Here is an 18,345-nt window from a genome sequence, read left to right as displayed (position 1 = left end):
GAAGGAAGGAAGGAAGGAAGGAAGGAAGGAAGGAAGGAAGGAAGGAAGGAAGGAAGGAAGGAAGGAAGGAAGGAAGGAAGGAAGGAAGGAAGGAAGGAAGGAAGGAAGGAAGGAAGGAAGGAAGGAAGGAAGGAAGGAAGGAAGGAAGGAAGGAAGGAAGGAAGAACAGGACTTTTTTCTTTGTTGTTTTTGTTTTGGGAAGTGTGTGTATTTTTTAGACAAAGCAGTTAAAAGTTATTTGCATCGTGGTGTGAATATGTGCTAAAAGAATGTGGCAGTGGTGCGGTAGCTTTAGCAAATCACAGGGAGCAAGATAACTACAATGGGACTGTAGCAGAATTTTGAATTTTTTTCCTTGTTTACAGCACTGGAGGACTACTCTTGGAATAAAAGTAAAACTAGAGATCCTATTAGAGTTAACATCAAGAAATACTATGTATTTGCTTGTTTAAATAGCATCTAGAGTATTATCACATGGAACAACTTATCAGCTTTTTAAGTGTATTGAAAGTAATATATACATACATGACATATATCTAGTTACCAGAAACCAATAACAAGCACAGCTCACAGTGAAACAAGATGAGTATCAGAGGTTTCAATCCTTGACTAAAATGTGGTTTTGCTGCCTGTTAAATTGCACGTGTGATACACAACATATAATCACAGAATCTCTCCCCAGCATGTCATGCAAATGTTCAGAAAAGTTCTTATTACTATATTCAAAATAAATAAAGTGCTTCTTCAAACACTTTAAAGCACATCAACTACTTCCACAGATTTATCTAATGGACAACATCAGACATAGTTCTGAATCCACACTTCTAAAATAATTTACCTACGGCTTTATCATCAAATTTATTATTAACTTTCTAAGGTCTGCACTTTCAGTCCAAACTCTTCATTTAGGTCGCCTGTAGGGAGTGAAGACACACAGGCATCTCCAGAGGGTGATTCATGTGGCCTTACAGTGTAATGTATCACCCTCTAAAAATGTCTCTTTCCACTGGCTATGGAAGAAGATGACTTGCTAAGTTTTCAACATCTGTACTTCAGATATTAACTTCTGGCAGATGATTCTCCTCCTAAAAGGTAATTTCTCATGGGAAGCAAGTTTCTTCCCTTGGACTGTGAAAACATAGTGAAGATATTTACACCTGGATGCTTGCAGTTACTAAGGAATATAATGAATCCACTACTTTTGAATTCTAATTCTAGATACATACTTCCTATAAAGCTAATTTCATATTCATAAAGAATTACTGCACAATTGTTTAAAATCCTTTAAGCTTACATTATTTAAAAAAAAACTATTACTTTTTAAAAGTTAACATTTTAAACATTAGTACCTCAGCAAAATACACATCAAGAAAATATACTGTTTGCATTGCAGTTTAAAAAATAAAGCTTCATTTCTGTTAGACATTCTTTTTCTTCCTCAATTTTCACTCTTTTTCATTCTCTTTTTAAACACTATTTCTATTAATATTTCAAAAAATTTGAACAACAAAGTCCATCAAAGCTAGCAAGCAGCAATAGGCGTACAGACATGAGAAAATTGCCTGATGGCAATCATTATGCCATTGAAAAACCTCATGTCCTTAAATACTCCAGTGGCAGAACACACAGGAATTTTTCTGAAGCAATTCAAAACTATACAATCTTTTGCAAAATATATTTTTAGCATTTTTTATAACATACAATCACTAATACTGCAGTTAATCTAACTGTCTGTAGAGGCAGATTGCTGACTGGATGTCTTGTTTATTACCTCCAGATTGTTTTATACCTCCAGGAGATACTGTTGCACAAAACAGAGTAAAACTTACTTTGAATTCTATTAGTTCTCTCATGTTCTACTAGTTTCTTTAAATACTCTGTGAGTTAATTTTTCCCTTGTTCCACTTCCTCTTAAAATTAAGTTAGGGAGGGAAACTGATTTCACAATATTGATATTCACCTTTTAATCAAAAACTAGATTTAATGTCAGTGCATATACTGCCAAAAAATACTCATCATCTAATTAATTGAGTCGTGATAAAATCTCACCAATATAAACTGGGTAATCAGTACGATGACTGAAAATATTCAGTGTTTGGTCCCACAAGTTATTGCCAAGTCTTGAAGGGTTATCACAAAATCACACGATCACATAATGGCTAGAGTTGGAAGGAACTTCTGGAGATCACCTGGCCCAAACTCTGCTCCAGCAGGGACACCCAGAGCAGGGTGCCCCGAACCACGCACAGGTGGCACTTGAAGATCTACACAGAGGGAACTCCACAGCCTCTCCATACAACTTGTGCCAGTGCTCTGTCACCTGCAAGAAGTGCTTCCTAGTGTTCAGGGGTAGCCTCCTGTGTTCCTGTTTGTGCCCACTGTCTCTTGTCCTGGCACTGGGTATCACAGAAAAGCGCCTTGCTCTGTCCTCTCTGTACTGTCCCTTCAGGTATACACACGGATAAGATCCCAGTGAATAAGCTGCAGAATACCACTTCAGCGACTGTCCAAGCAACTTTCAATTATTACAGAATCCAGTGTGTCACTGAAAGTGGCTGGCACAAAAAATAAGAGAATTTGTGCTTTTTATTCCTGTACAGACAAACTTGGAAATTTGAATTCATTAGAGCATACAGAGACTCTCAAACATGCTCAGAAAGATGTATTTCTGTTCAGTTGAATAAACTTAAAGGGATGATACTCAGCAGTGATTATGGGCCTATTTATTTCATTTAGTGGAGCGTAATACTGAGATGTCTGAATTAGCGCGTTTGCATGGTACATGCACCACACAGAGGTATTAATTCAAGGACCAAAGCTCTTTTGCCATGTTATAACAGTGACTCATCCTGGCTGAAAATGACTAATCTCTTTTGTACTGTAAATGTGCTCTTAATTCCACCTTACAGAGGTCATAGTCAGAAATGTAGGAATATCTGAAAACGCTCCCAACTCTGAAGAGAACTTAATAAAATCTATCAGCTTTCTCCTATGCTGTTGGCATGTAGGACAGACTGACACAGTGCTAACATATGTGCCCAGAGAGCTCTTTTCTCACCATATCCCATTACACAGCATATTCCTCTTGAAAAAAGTAGAGGGTGGCAACAAAACACAGAGTTAGCAAGGAATACTGAATGCCCATTAGGCATAGTGGTGAGAATAATGGAAACCTAGTTCTATAAACATGCTGAAAATTGATGTTAAGACAAAGGAAAAGCAAAATGATATTAAAAATATCCTTCTGGACTCCATACACTGAAAATATAATATCCACACTATGATAAAAGTGACTCTTCATTTTGTAGGTATTTTTTCAGACATCAATATTGAAAAAAAATATTCTGAAATGTTCTTGTATTCGTTTACTTATTTGGCAGCTGTTTCTAAAAGCTTAGCTGGTGACGTACCTACAAGATATTTCAATATATGAAAGAAATACGCTGCAATACAAAATTATTACACTGTCTTAAAAAATTAAATGCAAGTAAACATCAAGAAGCTGAGAGAAAAAAGGAAGGTAGTTCTAAAGGTCTTTAGACATTTGGCAAAGTGGACATTATCACAAGCAAATGCAGTTAGAAAAAATAATGGGCAATATTTGCATTGGAAATCTCTCTCAATGTGCAACTTATCTATCCACAAATGCTCAGTTACTCATTTTTCCTTGAAAGAACATTACCTAATGGGATTCCCCCAGATTTCCTAGATTAGCTAGATCTGGTGGGATAAAAGTTTAATGTCTGGTCATCATCTTAAGAATAAGGAGAAATAATAAATTCGTTGAGCTCAATGCATCAACATTAAAGAGTCTGCATGAAACTAATAATCTGTCCAAAAGTACATTAAAAAGCAAATGCAGTAGGTGAAATTAAACTGAGCTTTAATTTCGCTTTGTGTTTCTACATCTGTTAAAAAATACAGCATTGTTAAGTGAAAAGAAGGAAAGAAGGAAATTTTAAAGGGGAAAAATCAGAGGAACCTCAAAATCGCTCTGCTTTGAAAAACTGAATGAAGAGGTTTGTACGTATTCTATTTAAAAGACAGAGAAATGGGCAAAAATTAGCGGCCTAATCAGAACTATCTGATGTAATGAAGAAGGATTATATCACATCATCATACCAATATCCCTGCATACAGAAAATAAATGTCAATTTACAACCCTGAAAATATTTCACTTCTCTGAAAAAGATCCTGAGCTGCATGTTATGTAAAATAAAGTGACACTTAAATACAGAAATAAAGAGAGCAGAAACCATACCAAAACAACAAGTATAATGAAACAATTATACTGTAAACTCTGTTAGAAAGAATCCCTTTTAAGCAACTGAGGGAACAACAGTACACAAAAAGTGAGATGGAGCTAAGCAGTGCATGAAATGTTAGCATTTAGTGACAGAAGATAAAATGAGGAGCCTTCTATTGGGAGCAGGCCTCAGATGGAACTGTGTTAAATGAATAACTACAATTAAGTCATGAATAATGCCAAAAGAATCAATGAAGCAGATTCAAATACAATTCCAAAAGCTTTATCTTAGAACTTATATAAATAGTATTGAATTATAAAGGGAACAAAAAAAAAAAAAAAAAAAAACAACAACAACAACAAAAAAACAGTAAGATGGAAAGAAAGAGAAAGACAGACAGAAAGACAGAAAGAAAGGAAAGAAAGGAAAGAAAGGAAAGAGGAAGGGAAGGGGAAGGGGAAGGGGAAGGATTTTTTTATACAAGGAACGAAGTATTTTCCCAGGTTAGGACAAATGTTTCTGTGGCTACAATGAATTGAAACAGTCTAAACGTGTAAGATGCAAGTTCAAACCATTGGTAGTAATCTTAGCCTGGCTGCAAGTTACACAAGGCTACATCAAATAGCCTTCTGCTTTGCCTAGGTCCTACTTTTATCCGGGCATCCTGCTGAATTTATTAACTTCTTTGACTAATAGAAACTACAGTCCAAAAAATAGATATTCTACAAAATTACAATTTTGTAGAATTATTACATCAAATACATGATCCTGAGATTCTTTTAACCTTTTAACGTATTAATATATTGGCCAAAGAAAGTTCTGTGAAACACTTGCTGGTCATAAAAAGGAAAAAGGGAATTTAATATTTTGAATAAGTAAAGGAAAACATGCCAGGGAAGATCTTAAGATCAATTACATCTTCTAGTATTAAAAAATAAATAAAATGAATCTGGATATTTTTTGGGAAAAAAAAAAAAATAGTAGATCTTATATATTTCAAAATCCATGCCAAGTCTAAAAATGTTAATCTGGAACCAGCAAAATTTCCACTACTCATTAAGAAAAGTAAAGTGTCTTGGATTGGATCAAAATTTCATACCCTGGTTCATCTAGTAGTTTATAGGGGGGCTGACAGTGTTAGTTGAAAATAGCACAAAGTTGGGATCCCAGATCCTCAATGAATTTTAACACATTTCTTCATACTGAGTACGAGAACATCATAAAAAAACACTATAATAAATAATGCAAACACTACTGATACAATAAAGACAGCAACTAACAATTATAAAGTAATTTAAAAGCAAACTGTTTTTTTATTATGCATTCTACAGATAAAAATCTACTAGGGAAAATAAAAAACGGAAGATGCGACTGATTATCCATAACTTAAGACTGAGACGGTAATAGCTAAAGGAGCATACTGGCATAACTGTTGGTTGTGTGATGTTTTTTACCACCAAAAAAAAAAAAAAGCCTCCATATGCATAAAATCACCTGGTATTTCTTTGAATATTCAAGTAGTAGATATGCATATGGTAAGTATCTCATGTTTGGACTGGATGTTCCTTTTTGTGTAAAACGAACTGTACATACAGATAAGCATGTGTTTGGTTTTTTCTTCCTCATCACCAGAAAGTTAAGCTGAGGCCTCCAGAGTAGGAAGAGAAAAAAAAAAAAAAAAAAAAAAAGAAGAAAGGTAATGGAAGACCAAAAAGACGTTTAAAAAATCAAGAACTTTCTCGAGGAATAAAGAAATTAAAGAATCCAAAAAAAGATTAAAAAAAAAATCTGCAAGAGATTTTAATGAGAAAATGCTTCCATCTTTAACGCTCACAGGACAAATGGTATCCAGCTATTGAGCAAAAGGTGGATAAACTAAGTTCTTTATACTTAAAACAGCATTTCTGTACAAGCATTTTAATTGCTTTCAGATGCTCTCAGATCTTAATAGTGATTAACTTCATTCAGAAGACATGAATAAGAGGTTGTGTTTCAAAAGCTTGTAAATTTTTGCCAGCTATGGCACTTGGTCCAATAAAATATAAAACTTCCACAGAAACTTTGTCACCAGTTTATTTAAAATAAAATATTATAAATTCAGCAAGTAAAATTTTCATCCTTGAAAAAAACCAGTAATTTTACAGCTTGTCTGTAAAAAGTAATCTGTAATTCTTACAACAGTAAACAGTTTCAAAAATCCAAATGCTCTATGATTCAGCTCTACAACTGACTGCAACTCCATTTGCCTAAATGCCATTACCTTGCCAGTCATAATGTTAATATGTCTCCATTTCTTATTAGCAATTTCACATTCTGTTTCCACACAGACCTATGTATTTCATCTACAACAGAAAACTGAATGGGGTTAGAATGGAGGTTGCACCATTAACACCAAACTATTATTATTATGTAGGTCTCTCTGAAAGTAATACCTCCTATTTATCTCTATGGAAAATACAACAGCTACTAAGAGCACAAGAACACTATCTGATAGAGCAAATTCTCAGCTACAGAATAGTGATTTTTCAACACAGTCATCACTGTTAGTGGTGCAAGGTCTTGCACCTTGGTTGCAGCAACTTCCACTACCAATACAAGCTGGGAGATGAAAGGATGGAAGGATTGAAAGGATTGAGCATAGCCCTGCCAAAAAGGATGTGTGAGTTGTGGTGGATGGGAAGCTGAACATGAGCCAACAATGTGCCTTCGCAGCCCAGAAAGCCAACCATATCCTGGGCTGTATCAAAAGAAGCATGGCCAGCAAGTTGAGGGACGTGATCCTGCCCCTCTACTCCGCACTGGAGAGACCTCACATGGAGTACTGCATCCAGATGTGGAGTCTTCAGTACAGGAGAGACACAGACCTGTTGGAGCATGCCCAGAAGAGGGTAACAAAAATGATGCAAGGGATGGAACACCTGTCCTATGAGGACAGGCAGAGAGAGCTGGTCTGTTCAGCCTGGAGAAGAGAAGGGTGTGAGGTGACCTCACGGTGGCCTTTCAATATCTAAAGGGGATGTACAGGAAAGAAGAGGACAGACTCTTTAGCAGGTTCTGTTGTGACAGGACATAGGGATATGGTTTCAAACTAAAAGAGGAGAGATTTATGTTAAATAGAATGAAAATGCCTTTTACAGTGAGAATGGTGAATGACTGGAACTGGATGCCCAGAGACATGGTGGAAGCCCCATTCCCTGTATACAATTCTGGCTGGATGGACCTCTGTGCAACCTAATATAGCTGTAGATGTCCCTGTTCATTGCAGAGGAGTTGGACTATATGACTTTTAAAGGTCTCTTCTTACTCTAAGGATTATGATTAGCTATGTATTTTCGCCAGCTATGAGTAACAGCTTGTGCGCTAAACATAAAAATCTCCATGGCCATTCAGAACATGGCTTGTTTTTCCCATCACTGTCATCACTGCTGAAACATACCTTCCACTGCCTCACTTTGCTCATTTCCACTGTCTGGTCTCTGGAACCATTCTACATGGAATATTAGTGGGTGCACTTTTCCTCATGGAGAAATTCATTGACACACCTTTGCTCGTATGCACTTCTGTGTCAGATGCCATTCTGTCAGACTGCCCCTCTGCTGCCATCTGTCACACAGCAACAAAATGTAACAATATTGGTGGAAACGGCCATACCATCATCCACCTCTGATGTTCTGGGCCAACATAATACCGTAAGAGGAATTACTTTTGGGGCAGACCTTGTATTTAGTCAGTAACACACATCTTATGTTCTTAGCTCATGCCAGGATAATTTTTTTTCAGAAAGGAGCTGCAGATAGTTATGGAAAAATAACTGGTCAGAAATTCTTCCTCAGTAGAAGATATAGACGAATATTAGTTTAGGTTGAGGGACATTTGAAAGAGTGCAGACCTGTGCTTGAAAGCTGCAGTACACAAATCTGCCCTCCAAGCCAAAGAAAAGCTCTGAACTGCTCTATTTATTGATATAGATGCAGCCATGAAAGTCATATTATTTATAGAAAAAGTAGCTTAAATAGTAGCCACATTATGTCCTTGTGTAAGTCTTTCTACATAAAATTTTAGCTTAGGTGAAAATGCAAATTAATTTAAAGGGAAATGTAATTAATTTTATATCAATATATTCTTACGGTTGTATTTAAAATAAAAAGTAAAATTAAAAATTAAAAATTAAAAAAAAATCTTAATTCATAATGAGTTATTCCATATTCTACAAAAATGAATATTATGCTACTATTTACTATAGTGGCTAGAGTGTTGTACTTTCACCTCTATGAGTACGCTATCCTCAGACTGTCCCATGTCTGCTTATCTGATACTTCAAAAGGATGAGACTTCGAAAGCCAGATATATTTTGAGCTTTCAAAAGAGGAAAAATACTAATTTAAAAATTGCTTTGTCACACTGTGATTGCATAGGTACCACTGTTTTCTTCCACTTGGATGAAATATTAATCTACTACAATCATCTGTGACACTTTTCAAAACAAACGTACTGATTCACAACAAATCCCCCTTCTCCTCTCAAATACTCACACTGACTACCAATAAGATGTTGAAAACTTTTTGGCTTTGTCTATGTTGTCAATCTGCTACTTGCAAAAATAATGCACTGCTGTGACGCCCAAACCATTCTATGACCCAAATCATTCTATGACTCTGTGGTCTTAATGCAGCATTATGAATAGAGGGAAAAGGAAACAGAAGATGCATTTGTGCAAGTTGCACTGAGTATAACTTGTTCTTATTTATCTAAGTCAATCTAAATTGACTCATTGCAATTAAGACTGGTTTGAAAGGAGATGATTTAAGAACTACTTGTCCATACCCAAAAACATTTCAGAGATTCTTATGTATACCTACTTTTGTGAGGGGACAATTCATGAGAGCAATTATACAAATAAAGAAACTAGGTAATTTCATCATTTCTCAATATTCAGGTAGTAATACATAACAGCAAACAAACTAAGTGGTATTACACTTAATAAGTCGGTTATATCAACTTAAAAAGAAATCCGCCTTCTCTTTCCCTTTCACAATTTCTGTCACACACACATATTCATACCCACTCATCTTCTGCACTCTTCCTATACTTTTCCATTTTTCTCACTTTTTCATTTTCAGATGTTTCAGTGTCTCAGGCACAGAGCAGCTGACTGATAAGGTAACACAGCTACCTATCTCTGTACCTTGAAGGAATAACCTAAGTCCTCCTACCTAAAGAAAGTATGAAACTAAACCAAACAGCTTGACCTTTCATAAACCTCAAGCATTGGAGTCAGCACCATGAGCAGTAATTGAGGTATCATTTTATATATTATACTACACTACATTATATTATATTATATTATATTATATTATATTATATTATATTATATTATATTATATTATATTATATTATACTGTATTATATTGCATTGTATTGTATTGTATTGCATTGTATTGTATTGTATTGTATTGCATTGAAAGGTGGACCCAGGTAAATCTAATGAGGTTCAACATAGCAAAGCACAAGGTTTTGCACTTGGGCCGGAGGAATCCAAGGCATTTATACAGACTGGAATGGTATCCTGGGCTCCATCAGAAAACGGATGGCCAGCAGGAACAGGCAGGTGATTGCTACTCTCTACTCTGCTCTTGTGAAGCCCCATCTGGAGTACTGTGTCCAGGTCTGGAGCCCCAGTACAAGAAAGACAAAGAGCTGTTGGAGAGGGTCCAGAGGAGGGCCACAAAGATGATCAGGGGGCTGGAGCACCTCCCCTATGAGGACAGGCTGAGGGAGCTGGGCTTGTTCAGCCTGGAGAAAAGAAGGCTGCGGGGTGACCTCATTGCAGCCTTTCAGTACCTAAAGGGAGCCTACAAACAGGAGGGGAAACCAACTCTTTGAAAGGGTAGATAACTGCAGGACAAGGGGAAATGGTTTTAAGTTGAAGAAGGGAAGATTTAAGTTGGATGTCAGGGGGAATTTCTTTACAGAGAGAGTGGTGAGCTGCTGGAACAGGCTGCCCAGAGAGGTTGTGGATGCCCCATCCCTGGAGGTGTTCAAGGCCAGATTGGATGGGGCCCTGGGCAGCCTGGTTTAGCATTAAATGGGGAGGTTGGTGGCCCTGCCTGTGGTGGGGAGGTTGGAGGTTCATGATCCGTGAGGTCCCTTCCAAAACAGGCCATTCTGTGATTCTGTGATAGTAGCAACATGCTTCACTAGTACATCTTACAACATGGTTCATTTTATATCACAGCGTTGTTCGAACACAAATATTCTCTCATTGCCCATAAGAAGAAAAACATTAAGCTACTTGCACATAATTTGGAACCAAGCTCATGCAACAATCTTATCTTGAAATCCTGAGTCCAATCAGGACTTGAATCAGAATAACTTTCCTCTTAAAAAACACCTTGTCCCTGTTAAGACTAATTTGTGATATCTCCAATATTTCGCATAGGGCTACAACAGCAACAACAGCAATACAGTGCACTGTGAGCAACTGATAATCATTATCATTCTGATTGCATGTTATCATGCAATACAAAATTCATGAAGTCAGAGTTATTAGAGTCTTAAGGACAACTCACAGTGACTGGTTCTCCTTGGAAAAAATGACAGTCTGTTTTTGTGGTTTTGTTGCCTGAAAAGCTGGATATGATATGATCATTAGATGCATTTGGCAAAGACAGATTACTTAAAATAAATCTTGATAAAATTGATTAATACATTTCTTAGCTCATTATTTTTTTTTAATTTGCTTAGTCGTCTAAAGCTGTTCACATATAATGATGCTTGCTTGCATACTTTTCTTGAAGAACTTGAGTTAATTCCTAAGTTCACTTGCTTCCTGTATCATGTAACAAAAAGATCTGTGCTACCTGACACATTTTCTAGATATTGCCTTTCTATTTCTGTCCTTGTATGAGATCTTCAAAACTGCACAGCACATATTATTCTTAACCCAGAGACCACTGTGTTTAAAAAAAAATCAAAAAAACAAGGTAAGTATACTAAGCTACAGTTTCTTCCTGTACTGTGGAAAATCTCCAAATATATTAAAATGAAATCATAAACCATAACTTTGGAACATATAAATTCAAAGTCATCTTTTATTCAGTGCAGTACATAGATGCAGGTCATATACAAACGAGGAGAAAAAAAATCATTCAGCTTTCATTGATCATGTAGTGAAAGGATGTAAGTCTAATTCTACAGAAAAGAAAACAGACACCTTGATAGCATTCAAGAACTTAAATGTTGATGTGATGATACAGAACTATACTTAGCAATGTGATAAAATTATGCTCTGAACCAAATCTTGCTACGCTTATTATAACAAGCACCATCTCGCTATATTGCTATAGCAATCAATATCATTCACTTCAGAGACCATCATATTATCACTGTGATATTATTCCAAATTCAGCAGATCAGCTTCACTTCTACTTGTAGGGTTTAATAAAATAATACTAAGTTCGTGATGTTTAAAATGACAATGCAATGTTTGCTCTGTAAAAGCTCAGCTTCTGAAATGACTGAAATTCAAATTATTTTCGACGTATTTTTAAAAATCAGGAGTTTGGCTGAAAAAAAAATCATGTTAATGATAAGAAAAATTGCCAACGTAAGTGCATGATTATTTTGGTTTTTTGCTGTTTAAAGACTGCCTGAACTATGAGCTACAATTCAATCTCAGTATTTACAACTATTTATAAGCTTCCATTCCAGTTTCATCTTATGAAACAATCAGTTTACTCTGCAGTGCTTATCTATTCTGTAACCTTTTAATTTCAATTATAAACAATAGTAATTTGGAATAAAGAATGTTAGAATAATGACTAGTAAACAGTCCCATTATCATATCCAAATTTAGTCACTGATAACTGTGATCTGCCTGCCTTTAAGTATGAGATTTTAATTGCTTTGTTTTGAATGAAGAGTTTAGCTTTTTATTTTGTTTTGGTGTGCACATTTGTTTTATAGGAAACAATGATAGTAAAATATCTTCTTTGGAAAAGCTATAAGTGTTTTGTTTTCCAAGATGTTAAATACACTTTTACAATTTGAAACACAAAACTGGAATTTGGATGAGGGTCACATCAGAGATGTGTTTTTTTACTGATCATACTAAACTGACTTAAAGTACTTAATGCTATAGGTAAATATGGCTAAAAGGCTTTAGGTTCAGAACCTAAACCTGCAACCTGCCTGCTTGGAAATCTTCCGTATGTTTGCCTTCAGCAAGCCATGAGATCACATCCTATTTTCTTACAAAGCGCTCCTGAAATCAGTGACCGCTGGCAGGACTACAGTCCTTTGATTACTGGGATCCTGAAGCACATTTTTGTATTGCTTTGTATTTTGTATTTTCTGCTCACCTGCTACTCTACATCTCAAATTATCATCATGCTTCATTTAAATTGAAAGCAGAACAGCTAAATACCAAAAGTCAAAAATGAATGAATTTACATGTACTAGTGCATACAGCTAAACAGTGGAATTCCCACTGTGTTACGTACTTGTACTCTCATCTGCTGAAACGGTACTATTTAATTTTGAGATATTATAAAATGTGTAGCAAAATGGAAAACAGCTTTACTATTAACTAGTGATTCACTGGAAGTAAACTAGTCAGTTTCCAGAATTAATTTTCAACTTGTTATCTCCTGATAAACTAGAAGATATCATTTACAGGAATGATAATACGGCAAAATTATGACAGTTTTTTTCAGAAGAGGACAGGTGGCAAGAATTAAGCCTCAATTAAGATTTTTAGATTATGAAATACTACATTTACACTGTATAGTCAGTATATCTTCCCACCGATACATCAACTAGTGAATATGATAGAAGCTTTCACATTAATTATAATGACTACTTCATTAATGGAAGTGCAAAAATGTTTGTGTAATCTGATTCAATTTATTGAATTAGATTACAGTTTATCAGTCTGAAAGCAGTGTCCTTCCTTATTTTTGCAATATGTTAGTTCATCCTTAACAGATAAACGGTACGTCATACAACAACACTAATCAAAAGCAATGATCAGATTGAAAGTGATCAAGCACTAATAATCAAAACACTGAGTTAAGGCCTTTTAAAAGAAATATGGGATAGTCACTCAGCTTTAATGCTGCCTATGTTTTAATCAACACAGGATTGTAAAATGCATGGACAACATAAAATAAGTAACCCAACAAAAGGTTTGCTTCTCAAAAGGACCAAGAAGGTAACTCAATTTTTTTTTTATTCTAGCTCCTGCAATTTTCTGAAGAAACCATCTCAACTCACTTGTCTAATTTAAATGCAGTCCTAAGACTTTATGGCATTAATGCCAGAAGACTCCAAACTACTGACTTTGTGTCCTGGCAGCATCAAATATGATGTGAGCATAACAATAATAATTATATGTTAAGCTTTTTTTCAGTTCTGCCAAATACAACATTAAATAGCCGTGAACCAGTGAACATGAAATTATTTAGTTATTAATGTTTCTTTAAACGCCAAATAATTCAATTTTCTGTTTTAGAAGAAGTATTGTCACACAATCAACAGCTGTGTATGCAAACAACATTTATCCCTCACGCTGAAATGATCCACAAAACCTTGCAACTCCCACTTTATCCTAACCCTCCATAAAAATATGTCATACCTCAGACAGTTCTGCACAGGATGGAAACTGAAGCATACTTTTACTGATTGGGGTCACAGGGAAAGAGAGAAAGTAAGGATGGGATTAGAAATTACATTTCCAGATTATCACTTAAGAGAAAAAGAAGAGAACAAAAGCAGTGAATGTAGGAAAGTAGTTATAATTCGAATAAATGAAATATTTCAGAGGGGTCTTAATATCTTTACAGCGGAAAAGAAGGTTTGGTATCAAATGTGGAATAAGTGAATAGAAGTACTTGTCACATAAAGCAAATCTGTTCAAGATGGTAATGATAGTAACAATAATAATAACTACTGATATTAATTTAGCATAAAGTTAACAATAATAAATTGAACATGGAAGGTGCTTTGAAATTTCTGGACAAAGAGAAAGCTGTATACATATATGAAAATAGTGTTCTTATCACCCCCTGTGGTAATGACTTCCTAAGGCACTACAGATTCACATTTTATCACTGAAAGATGTGGTTTCTGAAATAAATGCAAGAGCCTTACAGTTAATATTTTTCATTACTTAGACATTATCGTTTCAGGTCAAACTGTGGAAAAATTGAGTCCAAAGCTTTAAAAAAATAGTTTTGAAATCTAAAATACTTCAGAATAATTATAAAAATTCTTAATATGAAAAATGGAGAGAACAGCTTTTCAACGATGATGTGAAAATAATGGAAACATCATTTTGTATGTCATATAGTAGCAACAGAGAAAAATATACAGGGCACAATGTGTATCATACATGAAATTCATATGCTATTCTACTTCAGCTCTAGAAAATTTTGAAGCACACTGGCCAACAAAACCTCTGTAATATGTAGAGGCATGTAGGGTCTAAGTTAACTATGCTGAACCATCTATTTTGGAACGGCTTGAAAGCAGTCTCTAGATAAGCCTATCTGAACCTACACTGGACTCTTCTTCTGACTGTATCTCCAGCTGCATTCATAACAGGCCCAGCAGATTTTAATTCTCTGGAGAACTCAAGATCTTAATTTACCATTATTACACATTTATCATTTTTGCCACAATTTCAAGTCCCTAAATACTTTTCTAAAACAAATTCTTTCTAAGTGACAACGTAACCTTCTCTGTGTGTATTTTCATAATTAGACCAGTAATAGAATATAGTTTCAAGAGATCCCAAACTTGGCCTCCTGCAAAAATATACAATTATGAATGTTTATGAGAAATCTCAACAAACAATTCTGTACCAATATTATCTGCATACATAAGTGAAGGACACAAAAACAGTTCCTTTGGAGGCCAGGATTCCTAGAGTTAAGTGCATGCTTCTGTATTATGCAGCGATTTTTATTATTTTTTTTAAAGGGGGAGACATTTTCCTGTGAAAATCACACATAAGATCCTAGTATACTTAACAGATCTATGTAATTTGAACAACACTAAATAGCATATAATTATGTGTGTGATCACTTACATACTTTCGTAGGCTGGAAGGAAACTTATTACAGTATATTTAAATCACTGAGAAAACTTAAAAAGGAGGATAAATAAAATATTTAATGATTTGCAACTTCAGTATCTTTTTTTTTTTTTTTTTTTTTTTTTCAAGTTTGGAGCTGGATTCTAACAGAAAATTCAAACTTCAATTTCTCAAACAAGACATCTTAGGCTTGTTTGAAGGCAATTCAGGGAATAAGGTGCTGGAACAGGCTGCCCAGAGAGGTTGTGGATGCCCCATCCCTGGAGGTGTTCAAAGCCACATTGGATGGGGCCCTGGGCAACCTGGTCTAGCATTAAATGGGGAGTTTTGTGGCCCTGCCTGTGGCAGGGGGGGTTGGAGGTTCATGATCTGTGAGGTCCCTTCCAAACCGGGCCATTCTGTGATTGTGTGACACAAAGAGAGGTTCAGAGAACTAGAACTGTTCAACTCAAAGAAGGCTCAGGGGATTGTTACAAATGTGTATGGATTCCTGATGGGGAGGTGTAAAGATGATTGAGCCAGGCCCTTCTCAGCGTCACTCAGTGATTTTGGCAAGGGACACAATAAAAATACAGGAAATTTCATTGAAAAGTGAGAAGACATTATATATACCAATTGTCTTTAATTTTGAATTATTTTCATCTTCTTAAATCATCGTTTTATAAGGTTCTACATCTGTTTCCATGGGCAACATTCTAAGAAACTGAATCTGCACTGTGTATTTATCATTAACTTAGTATGACGAGCCTTTCAGGACTAGGGATGGACTGGATACTTTAGGCATGAGTTGTGGTTTTATGTTGCTTTCTTATCAGATTAAATGATTCTGCTGACAAGGTGAAAATTATTTCCTATCTTATCTTCCTCTTTTTGGCCAGCTTATTTGTCTCTGCCTTCTTTCCTGGCATCTCATTTTCTTTGGTATTTTGTTGTTTTATTTCCCACTAAAAAAATTATTTTTCTTTGCAATTTTTTATCTCTTCCACATAAATATGGATATCTGTACCCTAAAAAAAGCTCTGTTCTTTCCCCACATACACCCTATCTCCTATTCTCTTATTCCATTCTACTCTGCACCAGTTCTCTCTCCTATACCAGACTTTATCCTGTAATTCTTAACCTCTAAAGTTTTTCTTAATCTTAATTGCTTTTCTTTCTCTTTTTTCTTTTTATTTTGCTGGTGTCACAACTGCCCAGATTGCCCCTCTGAATGCTACTTTCAAGACACCATCACATACTCACCTATACTTTCAGTCTCATCTTCCTTCACTTTGTTTACTTAATGCTCTCTCATTTGTCAACCTCATTTGCCTGGCTTCATTTCATTTTGTCATTCCTCTTTATCTTTAGCGTTTCAGAAAACTATAAATATCTATATCATCACATAGAGCAGTTATTTGTCCAGAAGGCCAAGAGGCCTGGCTAAACATTTGTCCACAGAGCTAAACCCTCTTCCGCTCCTTGCTCCTTGAGAACAAGAAACTTGCATCCAAATTGCCAACAGCTTTTGGCATGTGTTATTTCCTGATCTGTGCACTATTTTGGAATGCATTAATCAGCTCTGACCAAAACCATGCCAAAGATCATGCTCATACTTAAATAGACACATCATATACTCAAACATTAATTGAATCTCCTAGGCCCAGCAATCCCGCTCCCTGCTTCGTTCTGTCTAGATTATTCTTTCCTCTGCTTTAGAGAATGTCAGTGCTAGAGACTGAGCTGTGCAAACAAGTAGGGAAGTGGAAAAGAAGGGGAAGCTCAGGTGAGTTTTACTGAAGCAAGCAGGAGATTTTAACTAAACTGTAACATGAAAACAGAGAATGTAGCAGTAGGGTCAACAGATTGTTTGTTGGGTGCATTCAGACGGCTCTATTTAATTCCTGCCTGCAACACAGCTTTTCTTAATTTAATTCTGATGAGGAGCAAGGCACAGTTAAAAGATATAGTAACTTTCAAAAGAAAACAGTAGTCTAAGAAGGAGATTGTTGCTGGACTTTACATTAGCATAAGGCCTCGGGAGATGTATCAAAAATAGAATTTCAGGATGAAAAATTAAGAAAGATATGCATGCAGCATGGAGTTATTTTAACTAACTCAGTTTCTTCAGGAAACTGTATTCATGATAATGTTATCTGATCAAGCCAAAAAGGAAAAAAGATACATGATCTACCAAAAATGAATGGGGAGATCATTTTCTAATGATAGGTAAGGAAGTTCATACTTTCAAAGTTTTTTTGTTTATAGGGAATGGGAAAAATTATAAAGGATTGTAATTTGCCGACATTTGCATTTTAAAGTACCCAGCTGCCAAAACTTCTATTACATACAATACATTTATGTAGCAATAACGTTACATTACAGAACTCGTTTATGAAATTAGGGTGCTGGTTTCCTAGACTGTTAATTTATTGGCAAGTGAATATAAGCCAAGCGTTCAAAAAACTGTGTCAAGGTACTTCTAGCAATCCTACCTGTTGGCGGGATGATTCCAGGAGACATTAGGCCTGGGACAGAATGTGGCATGATATGAGAATTCTCTGGGGAGGTGACACTTTGAGTCCTCTTAGGAGGCCTTCCAGGTCTAGAACTGAAACAAACAAACAAAAAATTTTTACAATTAAGCTGTTGTCTTACACATCATTTCAAAGTTGTTTCAAGTGGTAACATGGACTGTAAATAAATTTGTTTCAAGGACGGTTGCTTTTGCAGTTAGATGTAATAGACTTCCATCACTAATTAGATTACATGCTGAATTCATTTTCTTCATTGAAGATCAGCCGCTCTTGATGCATAATTCATAGCGTGCACCTCGTTACCTGCTTCTTCATATTAATATCTATACACAGTTTGAATTGCCTCGTTTGCATATGCTAAAGTTCTGCATGCAGCCTTCAGCACGAAAATTATGCACTAACTTGTAATAATTATTACAGTCAGCCTGCTATTGATTTATGAGACTTTTAAAAACCAAATATGTGTAGTACTTGTAATGAATGATAT

General features: G+C 35.6%; 1 protein-coding gene across 6 annotated transcripts in view; it reads right to left on the bottom strand.

Moving 5' to 3' along the window:
* Window positions 1-18,345, bottom strand: part of DACH1 (dachshund family transcription factor 1) — a 354,874-nt gene that overhangs the window by 184,114 nt on the left and 152,415 nt on the right. For all 6 annotated transcript variants that reach the window (XM_048934295.1, XM_048934293.1, XM_048934294.1 and 3 more), the window contains exon 2: window positions 17,817-17,932. In XM_048934295.1, the coding sequence (XP_048790252.1) occupies window positions 17,817-17,932 (116 nt within the window). The remainder of the gene's footprint in view (window positions 1-17,816; window positions 17,933-18,345) is intronic.

The sequence above is a fragment of the Lagopus muta genome, chromosome 1 (genome assembly GCF_023343835.1).
Source record: "Lagopus muta isolate bLagMut1 chromosome 1, bLagMut1 primary, whole genome shotgun sequence".
NCBI lineage: Eukaryota > Metazoa > Chordata > Aves > Galliformes > Phasianidae > Lagopus > Lagopus muta.
This window is presented reverse-complemented; position numbering and strand designations above follow the sequence as displayed.